General features: G+C 36.8%; 1 protein-coding gene across 7 annotated transcripts in view; it reads left to right on the top strand.

Moving 5' to 3' along the window:
* Nalcn (sodium leak channel, non-selective) overlaps positions 1-16,679 on the top strand; it is a 351,653-nt gene that overhangs the window by 27,936 nt on the left and 307,038 nt on the right. For all 7 annotated transcript variants that reach the window (XM_011245094.3, XM_030247866.1, XM_017316063.2 and 4 more), the window contains exons 3-6: positions 2,742-2,924; positions 4,826-4,909; positions 6,344-6,483; positions 6,585-6,713. In XM_011245094.3, the coding sequence (XP_011243396.1) occupies positions 2,742-2,924; positions 4,826-4,909; positions 6,344-6,483; positions 6,585-6,713 (536 nt within the window). The remainder of the gene's footprint in view (positions 1-2,741; positions 2,925-4,825; positions 4,910-6,343; positions 6,484-6,584; positions 6,714-16,679) is intronic.

The following is a 16,679-nucleotide window of genomic DNA, read 5'->3' as shown; positions in this document are numbered from 1 at the left end:
TTCATGGATGCTGAGTGTGAGAGGAAGAGCTGCTATGCCATTCATCACTGCATGAACCAGGGAGTTTACTCTTAAGTCTTGGGAATTCAGCTCCACACAGCAAAGTAGGAATGACTTCATTCTTAAACTCATAGTTTAAATAATGAAGCAAATTGACCTGAGGCCCTCCCAGTGCCTTCTCCTCCCCTAAGCAAGACAAAGATGGCCAGGCTGGTTTCCTCCTAAGCTTCATTAGCCTGCTCCTGGGAGACTTTCATAGCAGGCTCGTGTGTCTTTGTATATTATGCTCTCTGATGATATCCTTCTACTTTATAATTGTTGAAACATCCCTGGGATTCCTACTCTAAATTAAAACGTGTTGGCACTACATTGACAGCTCTTTGTGAGCAGGCTCTCTCCTGGCCAGCAACCACTCTTTCCTGTGTCTCTATATCATCCACTGGAGCCTTAGAAGTCATCTTCTGGTATCCTGTACTGTTTGACTTATCCGTATTAGTATCGTTTATGCATGTGGTCTGGCTCTTAAGGTCCCATCACATCTCCTTTAATAAGCCAAATCCCCCTTGTCCATTAGGGCCACCTGGATTTCATATCCTCCTCGTTGCCACTTCCTCAGACAGACAGAATGAACTTTTCTTCTTTCCACTTATCCAATGTTAGACTTATCTATAAATATAAGTACACATGCAGACATACACAGAGATAGCCCTCTGTTCTGTAGTCACTTTTGATCAACCACAGGATGGAAATATTTGAGAAGAACTTGGATCTGTAGTGTACATGTGTGTATTTTCCCTTCTAAGTTTTTCAGAAAGTGATTAGTACAACAGAATTGTACATAATTTTAAGTGTTATGAATCATCCTAAGATGGTTTAAACTATACCAGAGTATATATGTAAACTATACAAGCATTACTCATTTGTGGAAGGTACCCTGTTCCTCATATTTGGGTACCCTCTGTGGGGACCAATATTGAGGGGAAAATGCATTCATCATGTATACTACTTTTTCTACAAAGTGGTTATGTGTTGCCTATAATTCTTTTTGCATATGCCCAGAGCCCAGCATTTTTGGATGCATAGCAGTTCTTCTATTCATATGCAGAGAACTAACCAGACTAGAATAGTAAAGTTCCTGATAATGCTCTCATTCACAACATTCTAAGAACGTTGGAAGATGGAATTTTATGTGTAACCCTAGAGGCACTAACTGAAATTACTAATGATTAATTAAAAATCTTCAAGACTAAAGACAATTTATTGTGAAATAACCCATCTTTTAAATCTCCTGGTAATTAGATTCTTGATATGGGGAAATGCAGATAGGGTTGAATTTACATTCTGACATAGGTTTTTTTTTTTTTTTGAACTTCCTGTTTAAAAATATGAGAATTTCAACCCTTAAAATACATTGAAATGTATGTGTCTTCTGTGCTATGGAATTTCTGGGACTATGTTTTTATGTAAATAGTTTTATACTTTGTCAAAATTAGAATCCACACTTTACCCTACAGGGTCTGTCTGAGTCTTCTCAAAGTTCTGTCAATCATTCACTTTCAGCTTAAGGGCTTGCTGGTTTATGGAGGCACATGATCCTTCTATTATCAAACTATACCTCTGAAACAGGAGTATAAAATTAGTGAATTAATATGACCACAAACATATACACAGATACACACATATGTATATCCAAGGTAGTAGTCAATAAATAACACTTTAATTATGTTTGAAAACTGCACCGCTGAGTAATCCAGTAGCAACATTAATTCTGGGACGTTAGCATATAGATGAAATTAATGTTTTTTATCCTAGGTATTACTTTTATAATGAAAGATTGTATGGGGATATATTAAATATAATAGCCATTGTTGATTTTTCTACTTAGTTTGGGATTGATTAAAATCTTTAGACATCAAATGTGTATCTAGAATTGCACAAAAGTAATTTTAAATTTTAAAAGAAATTCTAGGCTAAATATGTACAAACTGTTTTCTCTGGAAAAAAAAAGACATAGCTTCGCTCATTATCATTTTTCTGCAAGGATAATTTTAGAAATGATTTTAAATGACTTAAATTTTATTTGTGTGTGTGTGTGTGTGTGTGTGTGTGTGTGTGTGTGTGTGTGTGTGTTTCTGTGCAGGTAGATGTGTGGAGATCAGAAAACAACTTTTCAAAGTTTATTATCTTCTTTAACAGTGGGTAACAGGGATTGAACTCAAGTCCCCAGGCTTGTATGGAAAGCCAAATTTCACTGGCCCCAAAATTTTTTTGTGTGGGGAAATTATAGTGATACATTTCTTAAAATTGTACATATAGGAATGCTCTATATCAGTCCATTTAAAAATCATTTATGATCTGATATGGTAGACTATTCTGTAATGTTTTAGGAAAGTTACATTAAATAGAACATGGCTGCTAGTTCTGGGTGCTTCATAGTGACAAAAGAAAAAAATGTGACATCAAGGTTCATTGTGAGTGAACTGCTACATTATGTAGTAGAACAGAAATTTCACACAAAGTGATCTGATAGCTTTCAAGTTAACCTTGTGTATAGCTCTATTAATGTTTCATTTCAGGGATGTTTCTTAAACTTCAGAACCCTGGTATGTTCATGTGGAAAGTAAGTTGCTTTGAGAAGTAAGCACTACCTAATTGTTATGTTTTCCAAATAGTGTGTTTTCTAAGACAAGTCAAAGGTCTCAGATCATAATGTCACAAAGTAACTTTGGCCTCTGTGGCAGTGGGTGCACTCTCTGCTGCGCATCTGTGCCATCATCAGCGTCATCTCAGTGTGCATGAACACACCTATGACCTTTGAGCACTATCCTCCTCTTCAGTATGTGACCTTCACCTTGGACACTTTATTGATGTTCCTCTACACTGCAGAAATGATAGCAAAGATGCACATACGGGGAATTGTCAAGGTGAGTGTCTTCTTGTCATTTAAGTACATCAAATATTTTAATCAACTCAGTAATATATTTCTATGAATGTCCAAATACACTGTATTTTTTACTTTATTGAGGTTGAAAATTTTAAAGAGCATAACTCCAAAATTTGGTAGAGATTTGTCACATGAGAATATTTTTAAAGTTAGTTACATTTTATACTGTACACAGCCTTATATCCCTTGATGCCTGTAAAGGAGCTAGTTGCTCTAAGTAGCATGAGTCTAGGGTTGAGTGCATTGTGCCACCTACAGAACTAAAGCCACAGATTACCATTGTTATGGAGAAGGTACTTCTACTTTTATTATTTCTTTTACTTTTTTTGAGAATATACTATAATTACACCATTTTCCCTTCCCATTCATCCCTCCAAATTATCCCATATAGCCCTCCTTGCTCTTTTTTAAATGGTCATCCCTGAAAAGATATACATACATGTAACATTATATAGATTGAGTGATTGAGTATGATCTATTTATGTGTTTACAAACACACACACACACACACACACACACACACACACACACAGAGCAGGTGGTACTTTGGAGAGGCCTGAGGAGTAGGAAGTGGCAGATAGGTTGTGCTCAGGCAGCAGCTGGCAAGAATTTGTGAAGAATCAGGTGGTCTATTTTAGGGCCTTGTATGTGCTGAGAGTTCCTATTATGTTCTTTGGTCAGAAAAGAGCGAGGTAATTTCATCCATGAACAATAGTATCTAATTTGTGCCTGAGAAGTTCTTTAGCTGCCTCCCTCAATCTCTCCCCTAAGAAGTATTCTTACTGACCAGATCCCTAAAAGAAAGGTCAACCAATCAAATAACGTATTTGATGTGCTGAAGGTCATCACAAGTACTGCAGTCTGAATTCTTCAAATGAGTCCCAGGGCTGTCTTATCTGGCAGTAGATCTAGATAAAAGTAGCATTCATCTACTAAACACTGTCAGAGTAATAAATAATAATGCTAAGACATCCCAACAGATGGGCTCTGGGAAGATAAGGCAATAAATCACACGCTCATGAAGCTAGCAGTGCATATCATTCATGACTGCAAAATATATCCCTCCACCTCTCCTTGTTAAATATTTGCAAGGCACTTTCAGAGAGTTTCTTACACTGGATAATCGATCTGCAGCCTTCAACTGTTTACCTTTACACAAACTGACAGACAAGTATTGAATAACTCATCTCTTCCCTCACTAGCATGACAATTTCTGCCCAGAGCCCAAGTCCTCTCTGCCCTCAATTTTTATTGACACTTTGTTATTCCAGAGGGAAATTCTCTTTTCAAATATCATTTTATTGAAATGTACATCCTAACCTTAGGATACAGGCCCTATTAATAATAAGAGCAGTAAGTCTTCATTTTCTTTGACAGTATCTGCACAATTAAGGTCAACATATCTTTTCCTTGCAAATTAAGGAAATTTCCTCCTTCACAGTTACTGCCTGGTAACTTTTACCAGTTATTTTCCGTGCTAGCAGTGATTGGTAAAGCAGTTTTAAAGGCTTTCTGTTGCTATAGTGTGCTCTGAGGCTTAGGAGTCAGACACTGTCTTGGGACCCAAAGCGCTCATTAGCCTCTGTTACTACTTTTTGGGTTTATGAAGATAAAAGAATAGATGCTTTCCTTTTAACATCCTGAACTCAAAGTTTTTCAAGTTCTCATGATTCATCAACAATTTGCCTAAAAATATAACATTTTAAAATTCTAAAAATACCCTTTTAAAAGTTTGTTCCATTGTGATATAAAAAAAAAAACTGTTGATGGCTTTGACTATTTCCATCATATATACACATATACATACATAAATATATATGTATATAATATGTTATACATTAATAAATTTTGCCTGACAATCCATATGGAATTTATTTCCAGGGTGATAGCTCCTATGTGAAGGATCGCTGGTGTGTTTTTGATGGATTCATGGTCTTTTGCCTTTGGGTATCTCTTGTGTTACAGGTAATTAAATGTGTTCAAATAACAGAGAGTTGGGTTTTTTTTTTTAAGTTAGCATTATCTTGCATTCAAAGTTTAAGTAAAACATTAAGGAATGCATTTCAAATGTGGCTGTATAATTTCTTACATTGTTTAGTTTACATGTCCATGGATAGAAAACTCTAATTGCAATATTTAAATTCTCAGATTTTAATGTTGATTACACTTTTGAGTTCGCAGAAATTAATATCAGTATTAAAGGTAATTCTTTTAAAAAAAACTATAAGCATGCTGTCACTGAAATAAAATAAAAGATTTGGAGTGAGATATCTAACTTTTAAGTCAAAAATTGAATTTAAAAATTGTAAGTTCAGGTTACTATATGATTATATACTCATTAAAACAGATTAAGCTATTAATATTTATAAAGATACTAGTCAATACCAAATACATTACAATAAAAAGTGCCTTATGATAGTAAACAGAAAGCATGTATGAAAAAAGCTGTAACAGAGGATTTAATGGACAATACTCTAATTCAGTCTCCTATATCTTTGCAGTCACAATTTTATACTTAAGACAAGTCATTATGCTACTAGCTGATTTTATTTATTTATTAGTTTGATTCTACTAAGAAATCATGTGATTTATGTTTCTAACAAAAAATAAATGATCGATGCATTATTGTTAAACTTTGATATAAGTCACATCCCCGTTCTTCTATTCTTTGTTTAAAAAATTCAAAATACAGATTGTCCGTGAGATTGCTCATCACCTAAAGGCACTTGCCACTCAGCCTGACATCCTGAGTTAGATTCCTGTGATTTCCATAGTGGGAGGTAAAACCTGACTTAGGGTATCTGTCTCTGACCACTTATTTGTGCAATATTCCACATGTGCACACACATACACACAATTAATTAATAATGAAAATTCAGAATAAAAGATATGCATTACATCTTTCCAACTGTTCCTAGTGGGTGTTGATTAGCTGTCATTCCTCATTCTTATGAAGTGCACATCTCTGTGGCCTGATTTCACCTCGTGTGCTTATACACTGTTTCTGTATAATAAACTACTGTATGTAGGTGAGCAGATTTTTGTTATTAGTTTGCTTCTGCTAGGAAGTGGTCATTTTCCATATTTCAATAATATTTTACAACATTTCCTATTTTTCTAGATATTCAAAGACACTACTAGTGAGAAACAACTCAAAAGTCGGCACTTTATTTCATGATAAAACTATGACTTGAAGAATTAGAAAATGGAGATTAAGGGCGTTTCATTAGTTTATATATTTGTTTCTCTTAAAGTAGTTATAATGTAGAGATTTATTTGTTGATGGAATACAATGTAAGGCTAAATTCAACAGGGCACACATTTTTGTGTTGCCTATACATTCCCTGCAGTAAGTAGTGCTAAGGGGAAATCTAAGCTTGTACATCTCTTCTCATGTAGGTGTTTGAAATAGCTGACATAGTTGATCAGATGTCACCTTGGGGCATGCTGCGGATCCCACGGCCACTCATTATGATCCGGGCTTTCAGGATTTATTTCCGATTCGAACTGCCAAGGACAAGAATTACAAACATTTTAAAGTAAGCACAGCTTGGTGCATACATTAAGGGAGAGTGTTTATGAAAGCTGGGGGCTAGGGGGGGATTTAATTTATTTTATATAACTTTTCTCTTTCCCTTAGGCGGTCAGGAGAACAAATATGGAGTGTTTCCATTTTCCTCCTTTTCTTCCTTCTTCTGTATGGGATTTTAGGAGTTCAAATGTTTGGAACATTTACCTACCACTGTGTAGTCAATGACACAAAGCCAGGGTAAGTTTTGTTTTTTGTTTCTTAGCTACACTTTAAGTCTAGGTGATTAACAAGGACATGCCTGCGTGCACATGCGTGTGTGTGTGTGTGTGTGTGTGTGTGTGTGTGTGTGTGTGTGTGTGTGAAATTGTTACATGCTTTAAAAATAAGTTTTGGGTATTTTGTGTTCTTTATTCTTTGCCAGTTTAGTGTTATTTTGTCCAACTTTGAGACAAATGTTCATAGCAAGCCATATCAAAATATATAACCTGGTTGTAATGAATATTAAACAAAGACAAACCTTTCAGAGTATGGCCAAATGGGGACTGTGGCCCACTTCAAAAGCTAACAAAACTTTGGAAGATATCCATGGTATTAGTTTGTTAAAGAAAATAAAACTCTCGTTCTTATAGTAATACCACTGGTCATCCTTTCCTAAAAGTCCTGGCTGATGTCAGTAACATTTCCAGGTGTATCTCAAGGCTGGAGATTAACATATAGCACGTGAGAGGGACATATAGCTGGTGCATGGTACATCACCATGTAGAGTTTGCTTTCCTGCAGAACACCTATCATGAAGACCAGCACCAATACAGAGTGATAGGAGGAAAGAGCAGAGCTGATGGCTAGCCCCTAGGCACATGTTACAAGTGGTATACACTAGGTGTTGACTGGTTATCTGAGCTTGGGATTCTACATTCAGCCCACAGATGTTCAATAGTCCCAACTACAAGATATAAAGAACACTGAGCTAGCTGCCTTTTACTGTTTCTATTCATGTCTTTGAGGAGGGATGGACCTGTTTACAAACAAAAGACTCACAAATTACATTAAACAAAAGTCTCCATTGGGATCATAGAATATAAACTGATACTGCCTTGTTGAATTGTAAAAGAGTCTCAGTTATGTTTGTGTTAAAAGCCATCAGCAAACAGTTAGACTTTTAAAAAACCTTGAAGCTTTTATAACTCCTGGTTTGTTTGTTTGTTTGTTTGTTTTTGTATTTGGAGGTTATTTTTTCCTTAAACCACAGCTAAGTGAATACATGAGAATATTTACACACACACACACACACACACACACACAGAGGATTACATTATATAAATAATAATAAAATTGGTTCAAACTCAATACTTTTAGCTTATGTAAATGTCTCAGGTTATTCCTCTATGACTTGTATATAGATTGTTTTCTGCAAGTATACATAAGACTTTCAAAAATTAAAATGACAGAATAATTCGCCAAAAATTTCAGTGTATTTTTACTGGTTATATATGAAACATCAGAAACCTCTTTGCAAATATGCTTGTTTTTACCTTTATTATTCTTTATTTATCTGTGTGGTTGGGTGGGGCATACATGTGCCACAACATGCCCATGGATGTTAGAGGACAGCCTGGAGAATCAGTTCTAGTCAGATCTCTCCTTCCATCATGTGGGTTCAAGGGATGGGAGTCAGGTGGGTTTACTCTCTGAGCCACTTGGCTGGCCCATTTTACCCTTATTTAGTAATTATATACAGTCATATCACATTTACATTCAAGTATGTCTTGGGTTTAAAGGAGTGTGTGTGCTCTTTGATTATGAACAGTGACAAAAGGAGTTAGTTTTTACCACTTAATGGAACTTCATAAGAATTTCACACCAGTTTAGTTGTTTCTTGTTGACGCAGGATATAATGACGTTGTCTTAGTTAGGATTTTACTGCTGTGAACAGACACCATGACCAAGGCAAATCTTATAAAAAATAAAATTTAATTGGGGCTGGCTTACAGGTTCAAAGGTTCAGTCCATTATCATCAAGGTGGGAGCATGGCAGCATCCAGGCAGGCATGGCGCAGGCAGAGCTGAGAGTTCTACATCTTTATCCAAAGGCTGCTAGTGGAAGACTGACTTCAAGGTAACTACGGTGAGGATCTTAAGCCCACACCCACAGTGACACACCTACTCCAACTAGGTCATACCTATTCCAACAAGTCCACACCTCCAAATGATGCCACTGCCTGGTCCAAGAATATACAAACCATCACAGACATGCGTATACATAAGAGCCATAAATAGACACAAAGGGCAACTTTTATAATTAAAATTTAGTTTTCTGAATATATTATTTTCTTTAATATCACAATTCTATTCCTCTTTTGTTTAATCACATATTGAGGTTTTGTTGACATATAAAAGCTTATATGTAATATATATATACATACGTATATATAGGGATATATACATGTATATACTATATATAGTATATGTACTATATGTAATATATAATATACATGAAATTTATTATTACATTTTTGTTCATGAGAAATATTATTAGTCCAGAAAAATTATCTTCAAATATAAATGAGAAATATTTCTTCCTACTTTACTTTTAAAATACTTTTTGTAGTTTTGAAATTTTCTATTATCATTATTATTTTATTTATTTGCAATCCAACCATTCTCTACCTCCTGGTTTCCCTCCCATAGTTCCTCATCCCATTCCTCCTCCCCCTGTCTCCGAGTATGCTCCCCTACCCCCAGGTCTCTCCACTTCCTGGGGCCTTAAGTCTCTCAAGGATTTTAGGTGCATCTTCTCCCACTGAGGCCAGACCAGGCAGTCCTCTGCTATACATGTGTCAGTGGCCTCCCACCAGCTAGTGTATGCTGCCTGCTTGGTGGCTCAGTCTCTGGGAGCTCCCAGGGGTCTTCTGGGTTAATTGAAACTGCTGGTCTTCCTATGGGGTCACTCTCCTCCTCAGCTTCAAGCCTTTTCCCTGTTCAAACACAGGGGTCCCCAGCTTCAGTCCAATTGTTGGGTATAAGTATCTGTGTCTGTCTCAGTCAGCTGCTTGTTGGGCCTCTCAGAGGACAGCCAAGCTAGGCTCCTGACTGTAAGCACACTATAGCATCAGTGATAGGGTCAGGCCTTGATGTCCCCCTAATTGGGCTGGTCACTGGACCGCCTTTCCCTCAGTCTCTTCCCCATTTCTGTCCCTACAGTTCTAGACAGGAACAATTCTGGGTCAGAGTTTTTAACTGTGGCTTATTAACCCAGTCCCTCCACTTGAGGCCCTGTCTATCTATTGGAGGTGGACTCTAAGAGATCCCTCTCCCCACTGTTGGGCATATTATCTAAGGTCACTCCCAGAGTCCTGAGAATCTCTTATCTCCCTGGTCTCTGGTGGGGGTCTCCCACCCCTCACCTTCTGATGCTACATATTTCCATTCATTCTTCTGGCCCTCTGGGCTTTTCTCCTGTCCCCTTTCCCCCATACCTGATCCTATGGTTTTTATGGGAAAATTTATATACATTTACCAGGACTCTCACCCTCCAGCTGCCCTTCTAAACCCAACACACTCCCAGATTCCCACTCTCTATTCATTTATAACCCACAGAGTTAGACTAGTGTGTCCCAAGACGAATGTGAGATTGATAGACTCCTTGCTTTCATCTTTTTTTAAATCCATGAATGAAACTCTCCAAGGCTGCTTTGGTTTGTTGTGGTAGTATTGGAAGGGGTGAGGAGATTTTTACATTATTAATGAAATAGAATTAGCACTTTAATATTTAATCTTTTTCTGTAAGGTGTGCCAAATTTTGTTTTCAACAGAACCTACTTATTTTTTAACTTGTCAACACTGGCCTAATGTTTATAAAATATTTTCTGGTTATCCTTCAAATAGTTGTTGGATCTGTTGGAATCAGCCATGTTTCAATCCTGATCTTAGTGGTTTATATTTTTATTTCCTTTTAAGCTCCACTTGGAACGTTTATGTATCTTTTCTTGCACACACACAGAAGAGCTATGTGTCTGTTTTAATGCTCTCTGCAGTTTCCTTGCTTTCCTAATCCAGTCCTTCTCTTATCCTTGCTTTTTCTTGTTTTCTAGACTTCTCTTCATCTTGTTTCTTCAGATGAATCATGTCACTGTCTTTAATAATTTCTCCTTTTAAATGCAAGGTCCTGAAGATAGACATTTCCTTCTAAGTACCCATACTAAGTAAATCTTCAAATTTTGATGTTTTGTATTTAATTATTATTTAATCCAATTTTTTTTCTTTTTACTTGTGCCATCTTTCTTGACCTGCAGGTTATGTAGAAGTGTGTTGGGGGGTGGGGGAGGGATTATGAGAGAAATTTTAAATACTTTTATGTTGCTATGTAATTTTTTCAATTATGATTAAATAATAATCCTTGCAATGATCATTTTGGGGGGTGGCATATGGTCTAGAAACAGTAGCCATTGCATGAAAATCACAAAGTTCTCAATTTTTGCTTTTTTTGGTGACATTTACCTGCTCATTCTATAATTACAAAATAGAATCACTGCATTTTCTCAACATGACAGAAAATTCCTTCTTCTCTTTGAGTTCCATCAGGGTTTTTTTTTTTTTTTTTTTACCATTTCTGCAGTTTAGGAGTCTAATTAAGCAAATGAGCACAAGAGGTCCTGTCTTTCTGATGAGCTAACCTTTCTATAGTTACACATGTCTAATGCTTCTGCGTTAGATTTGGTGAAGTCAGGATACATAGTGAACGACCTTCATGATAACAATTAGATTTTGAACTCTAAAATAATCCATTTTTATTTAGCCAGGTTTTCTCTTATTAACAGTTGATGTGTTCCTGAAGCTGTTTAAAACTAGATGTGCTTTGTTTGGTTCCTAGACTTGCAATAAAAGGAAGTAAATATCAATCCCACCAGCCACTATTACGAGTCATTAACTGTAAGGACACATTGGTAAAAAGGATCTAAGTTCATGGAGAGGAATTAAGAGGGAACCTGGTAACAAGTGAGTCTGTCACAGTTGACCAGATACCCTAATCAGCAGCTTGAATTCCATTGTTACAAACTTTGTAATGTCTGTGTCTATGTATATATGTACACACACGCACACTTATATGAGAAAACAACCAGTAGATATGAAATGTATTTATACACCTTATATTTGTCCAACTGGGACACTGTTACTAGGACAGAAACTGGTAAAACTACTTTTGATAACAGCTTGACAGGTTTTCTTTTAGAAAGACTGAGCTTGGTGCCACCTTTTCATATGCAAATTTTCAGTCTGCAGGTGGATTTTTTCCTATGGTCTACATTGTGTTCAGTGGATCCATTGACTAATAATGGATCCATTTCCTAACAATGAACTTCCAGGAACAGTGTGGCTTTGCACATGAGGTTATTTCTAACTCATAGTCTTTCAGACTGAGAGCTCTGGCTTCTTTATCATGTGGGTCTAGAAGCCCAGCTGCATTCATGTCTCCATGTTGCCAGCCACTGTCCTGATATTCCTTCTATTCCTTCTACATGTGTGTTTTGCCATTTGGAAATGATTTTTTTTTTTGCATATTGTTACTTGCAGTTTTTTTTTCAAACAGGAGCTTTTAATTTATTTCTGAATAATGCATCAGAGAGTATCAAATTTTTAATTTTTGCTGGCTTACTATTCATTATTTTACTAACAAAGATTACAGTATTTAGATATTTATTTATTATTCTTTAAAGGTTTCATTCATGCATATAATATGATTTAGTCATTTTCATCCATTATTATTCTTTTGCATAAAGCTTTTTTCCAACAGTTAGTTATTTGAGGGGATGGAGTTGACTTCAGTGTAGAACATCTTTCCAGTAGCACCCAGGAGTCCCTTCTCCCCACCTCCTTCTTCCCCTCCTCCTTTCCCTTCTCTTCTTCTCCCTACTGTTTCTTTCTCCTCTTCCTCTTCTTCCTCCTCATCCTCCTCCACCTCCTCTTCCTCTTCCTACTGTTCCTCCTCTTTCTCTTCCTTCCCCCTTCCTTTTCATTATCACTTTTTCCACAAGTTGGTCTTTCTCTTTTTCTTCTTCTTTCTTGTCTTATTTTCTCATTATTTTGCAAGATCCATAAGGCCACATATAATAAAGGTTTAAGGAATTAATTTTATAGTATAGTCATCTCCTTATCCCTAATACAGGGCTTATAGCACAGAATTAATACTTATTAACCATTTATATAAGGTATGATTGATAGAATATTTTACTTGGACAGATAATAAAATAATCCCAAATTGACAGGAAAGAGAAAATAAACAAAATAAGTCACTATGTAAGGCAGAGGAAATGGTTACAAGTAGAAAATATGTGTTCAAAGAAGAGAAAAGCAGTGTGTTATTCAACATGAGGGGCAGGAAAATTGAAGAAAGTCAGAAATAGAAGAGTTAGCAAGAAAAATCTGTAGTTTGCTTTTTTTTTCCCCAAGAGTATGGAGACTGTTGGGTATATCTAGATTGTTCTATAGGTGGATAAGAAAAATAACCAAAAATATTGTTTGAGGGAGAGATAATAGTTACAGAAGTAAGGGACAGGGAAAGTGGTTGCATAAGAACTTTCACACATGGGGATGGATTCAGGTTGAGCAATGTTTTATAAATTATTTCTCTTACTTTTGGGAATATCCTATAATTACTTTACTTAACCCTCATTTCCCCCTCTGAACCCTCTCAAGTACCCCTCCTGGCTTTCTTCAAACAATGACCCATTTGCATTGTTTGTTTTATATGCATACATGTACATACAAATATATTCATAAATGCATAAAATGAGTCCTGTGTGACTGTTGTGAATTAAGTAATCTTCTAGAACATAAAACGGTAATAAAAGTATACACAGATGAGCTTGAATAGTATTTAAGCTTGTGTATGAATTTCTGTAGCAAACGAGAAGCAACAACATGAATGTCTTCTAAACTCAAGCCCTTAAGACAGTTCATTCAGTCTCCATGGCCATCTCCATGTTATACCTATTGCTGAGAACTCATTGTCACTAAGTGTGTACTGAAAGACCTCCTGAAATGCAAACACCAACCCCATTTCACCCTATTATTCTAAAGTCAGAGGTCATCATAGGGAACTTTATAAAGTCTGGCAGATTTGCTGGAAAATTACCTTCCGTTGGCAGTGATAGGAATGAACATGCAGGGCATGGTGTTAACTGAAATAAGCTATACACATACATATAGTGCCCATGGTATCATTCATGTATGGAATCTAGAAAGTTATGAAAGTAGTAAGGATTATAGTGTTTACCAGAGGCTGGGGACTGATGAGAGAAGGAGCTGATGATAAAGGATTCAAAATTCTGGGTAGATGTGAATGATAAACTTTGAGAACTCATCTTCAGCAACAGGAGCAGAGTCAGTTATAATGTGTTGTATAATTCAAAATAACTGGAAAGCAGACTTCAAATATGTATTGAAAGACCCACAACGTGAGGACTCCCCCACGTTCTGACTCAGGAGAGGTGACACCCCAAAATCACCAACGAGAAACGGTCTTGCTGCAAATTGCAAGAGGATTTTTATTCAAGAGCGCTCTCGGGCCCATGGTCATACACCACGCATGGGTAGAGGACTGTGGCGCCCCGAGTAGCTGGATAAGGGGGTATTTAAAGGAAGGAACCACAACTCAAGGAGGTGGGAAGGGCGTTGTTGGAAAATACCAAAAATACCAGTTAAGAGTCACAAGGAAGTACAAAGTCACAGGTGTCACAAGGAATACCTGGTAATTGTTAACTCTCAAGACAGTTTCTAAGAGCCCCTAACGATAGCACATTTGCATTGCAGGTTCCAGCAATGGTCAGGGTGGGTCAGGGTGACTTTCTTTGAATGAACACTCCTTGAACCCAGGAAGCGGGTGGGTGGAGGAATGTCACTATCTGTTTTATGACTAGCATATCTTGGAGCACTGAGTTTACTACTCTTTTAGTATCACTGCAAAAACATTAATGGCCACCATGGTTAATTAGTTTGATTTATTTATTCATTCTATATACTTATGTATGTGTGTGTTGTAATATTATGCTTAAAGATAAAGCACAGCTATGATTTGTCATTTAAAAGTAGCATTAATTCCAAGCTGGGAGGTAGCTCAGTAGGTAAAGCTCTTACTATAGAAACCTGAAGACTAGGGTTTTGATCTCCAGAACTCACAAGCATGTCAGACAGGTACGGTGGTATATTTTTAATCCTAGTATACCAAAGACACAGACAGGGGATTCCCAGAACAAACTGACTAACTGTACTCAAAAACTCCTAGTTCAAGATAGAAACCCTGTCCAATGAACAATCAAGGAAGAGTCCCAGTGTTAACCTATACACATTCACACACCACCTCCAACACACACACACACACACACACACACACACACAGAGAGAGAGAGAGAGAGAGAGAGAGAGAGAGAGAGAGAGAGAAACAGATAGACAGACACACAGAGACAGACAGACAGACAGAGACAGACAGACAGACAGACAGACAGACAGACATAGAAAAACAGACAAACACAGAAGAGAGAGAGAGAGAGAGAGGAGAGATACACACAGACACATATTCCCCCCCACACACACAGGCAAACATACAAACATACATACACAGAGATATACACACATATGCAAACATACAGACATACACACACACATGCACATGTACATGCACATAGACACACACAGGCACACACATAGACACACATATGCACACAAATACACAGACACACATAGACACGAACATATATACACATGCACACACACACACATGCACACACACACACACTCACACACAGAGACATACACATGCACACATGCTCACACAGACATACACACACAACACACTCATGTGTGCCCCACACATGTAGATAAACATATACACATGTACCCACATGTACACATATAAAACAATATTAATTCATTTTATCTAATAAATATGTCTGAGTCAAATAGTAAGCTATGGTTATGCTTAAGGAAGCAATGTTGCTAAGTGCTGTGAGGACTTCTAGCTTTAGACTAATTAACTTGCATGCACTATCTTCTTAATAATAGAAAATCTTTCAAACAAAAAAGATCTCACCACTGAACTCTGGGATGGATCTTGTTTAATCTGTGAGTCAAAGAGGATAAAGAGTGAGGTAATTAGTCATTCACACTTTTACTTTTAAGCAACATGCATTTCTTAAAGCATATAAAAAAACACCTTAGCCACATCTTCAGCAGCATTACCAGTCAAGGCTGAGATTCCTCTCTGATAATGAACTTCAATCTAAGGCAATTATGGAAAGAGTAATGAGATTTGACTAAGCAAAACAGCTCATTTCCTAAAGAAAGTTGAGAAGGGCAATGGCCTATGGCAGAAACAGGTGCTGCAAAATGCCAAATGTGATGTCAGATATCTGCTGTGAGCTGAAAGAGGAACCTGCAAAGATGAAGCAGCAGGTGAAATAGCAAAGATGAACACTCACCTGACAGCTTATTATCACAACTGAGAGAGGAAGGAAATGTATTCATGGCTTCATATAAAATAAGAAAATCTTATTCCCAGGAGTGAGACAATTAGAATAGCTTCAGGGCAAGTAAAGGTAAATGTTAAAAATATAAAAATTTTCTTAGAGAGGGCAGAATTCAACCAAGAGCTGAGGTGGTTATTTGTGCTGGCTGGACCATTTACTGTATGTAAAAAGTGCTGTGCACTATGAATACCCAGAGCCATTTCCTTTATTTCTAGTGTTCCTGGGTAATTACTGATATTATCATATTTTATCCTAAATGCTTATGTCCTTCAATGGGGCAGCTTATAGAACCTGATAGTTTTTTGTTTCATTTTGTTTTTTTATGAATTATCATTAAAGAGTTTTACTAGAAAAAAATGTGAAGCTGGATTTGGGGAAATTTGATATTCCTGATCCAAAAAGAAATACATCAAGTACACTAAAGAACAAAATGAAATTGGTCTTATAAATTCCATTTATTAAAGATGTCTTTTTTTAAAACACATGGAACACTTTGTAAACTCACGTGTCATCTTCTAGTTCTTGAAGCAGAAGAGCTGCTGCTTGACCAGGTCTCACTCAACCCAGACTCAATGTCAAGAAGGGTAGGCTGTCTTGTAACCAACCTCCAAGCAGGTGCACAGGGACACCAGGTCTCACTCAACCCAGACTCAATGTCAAGAAGGGTAGGCTGCTTTGTTTC

Source organism: Mus musculus, chromosome 14 (assembly GCF_000001635.26).
Source record: "Mus musculus strain C57BL/6J chromosome 14, GRCm38.p6 C57BL/6J".
NCBI lineage: Eukaryota > Metazoa > Chordata > Mammalia > Rodentia > Muridae > Mus > Mus musculus.
This window is presented reverse-complemented; position numbering and strand designations above follow the sequence as displayed.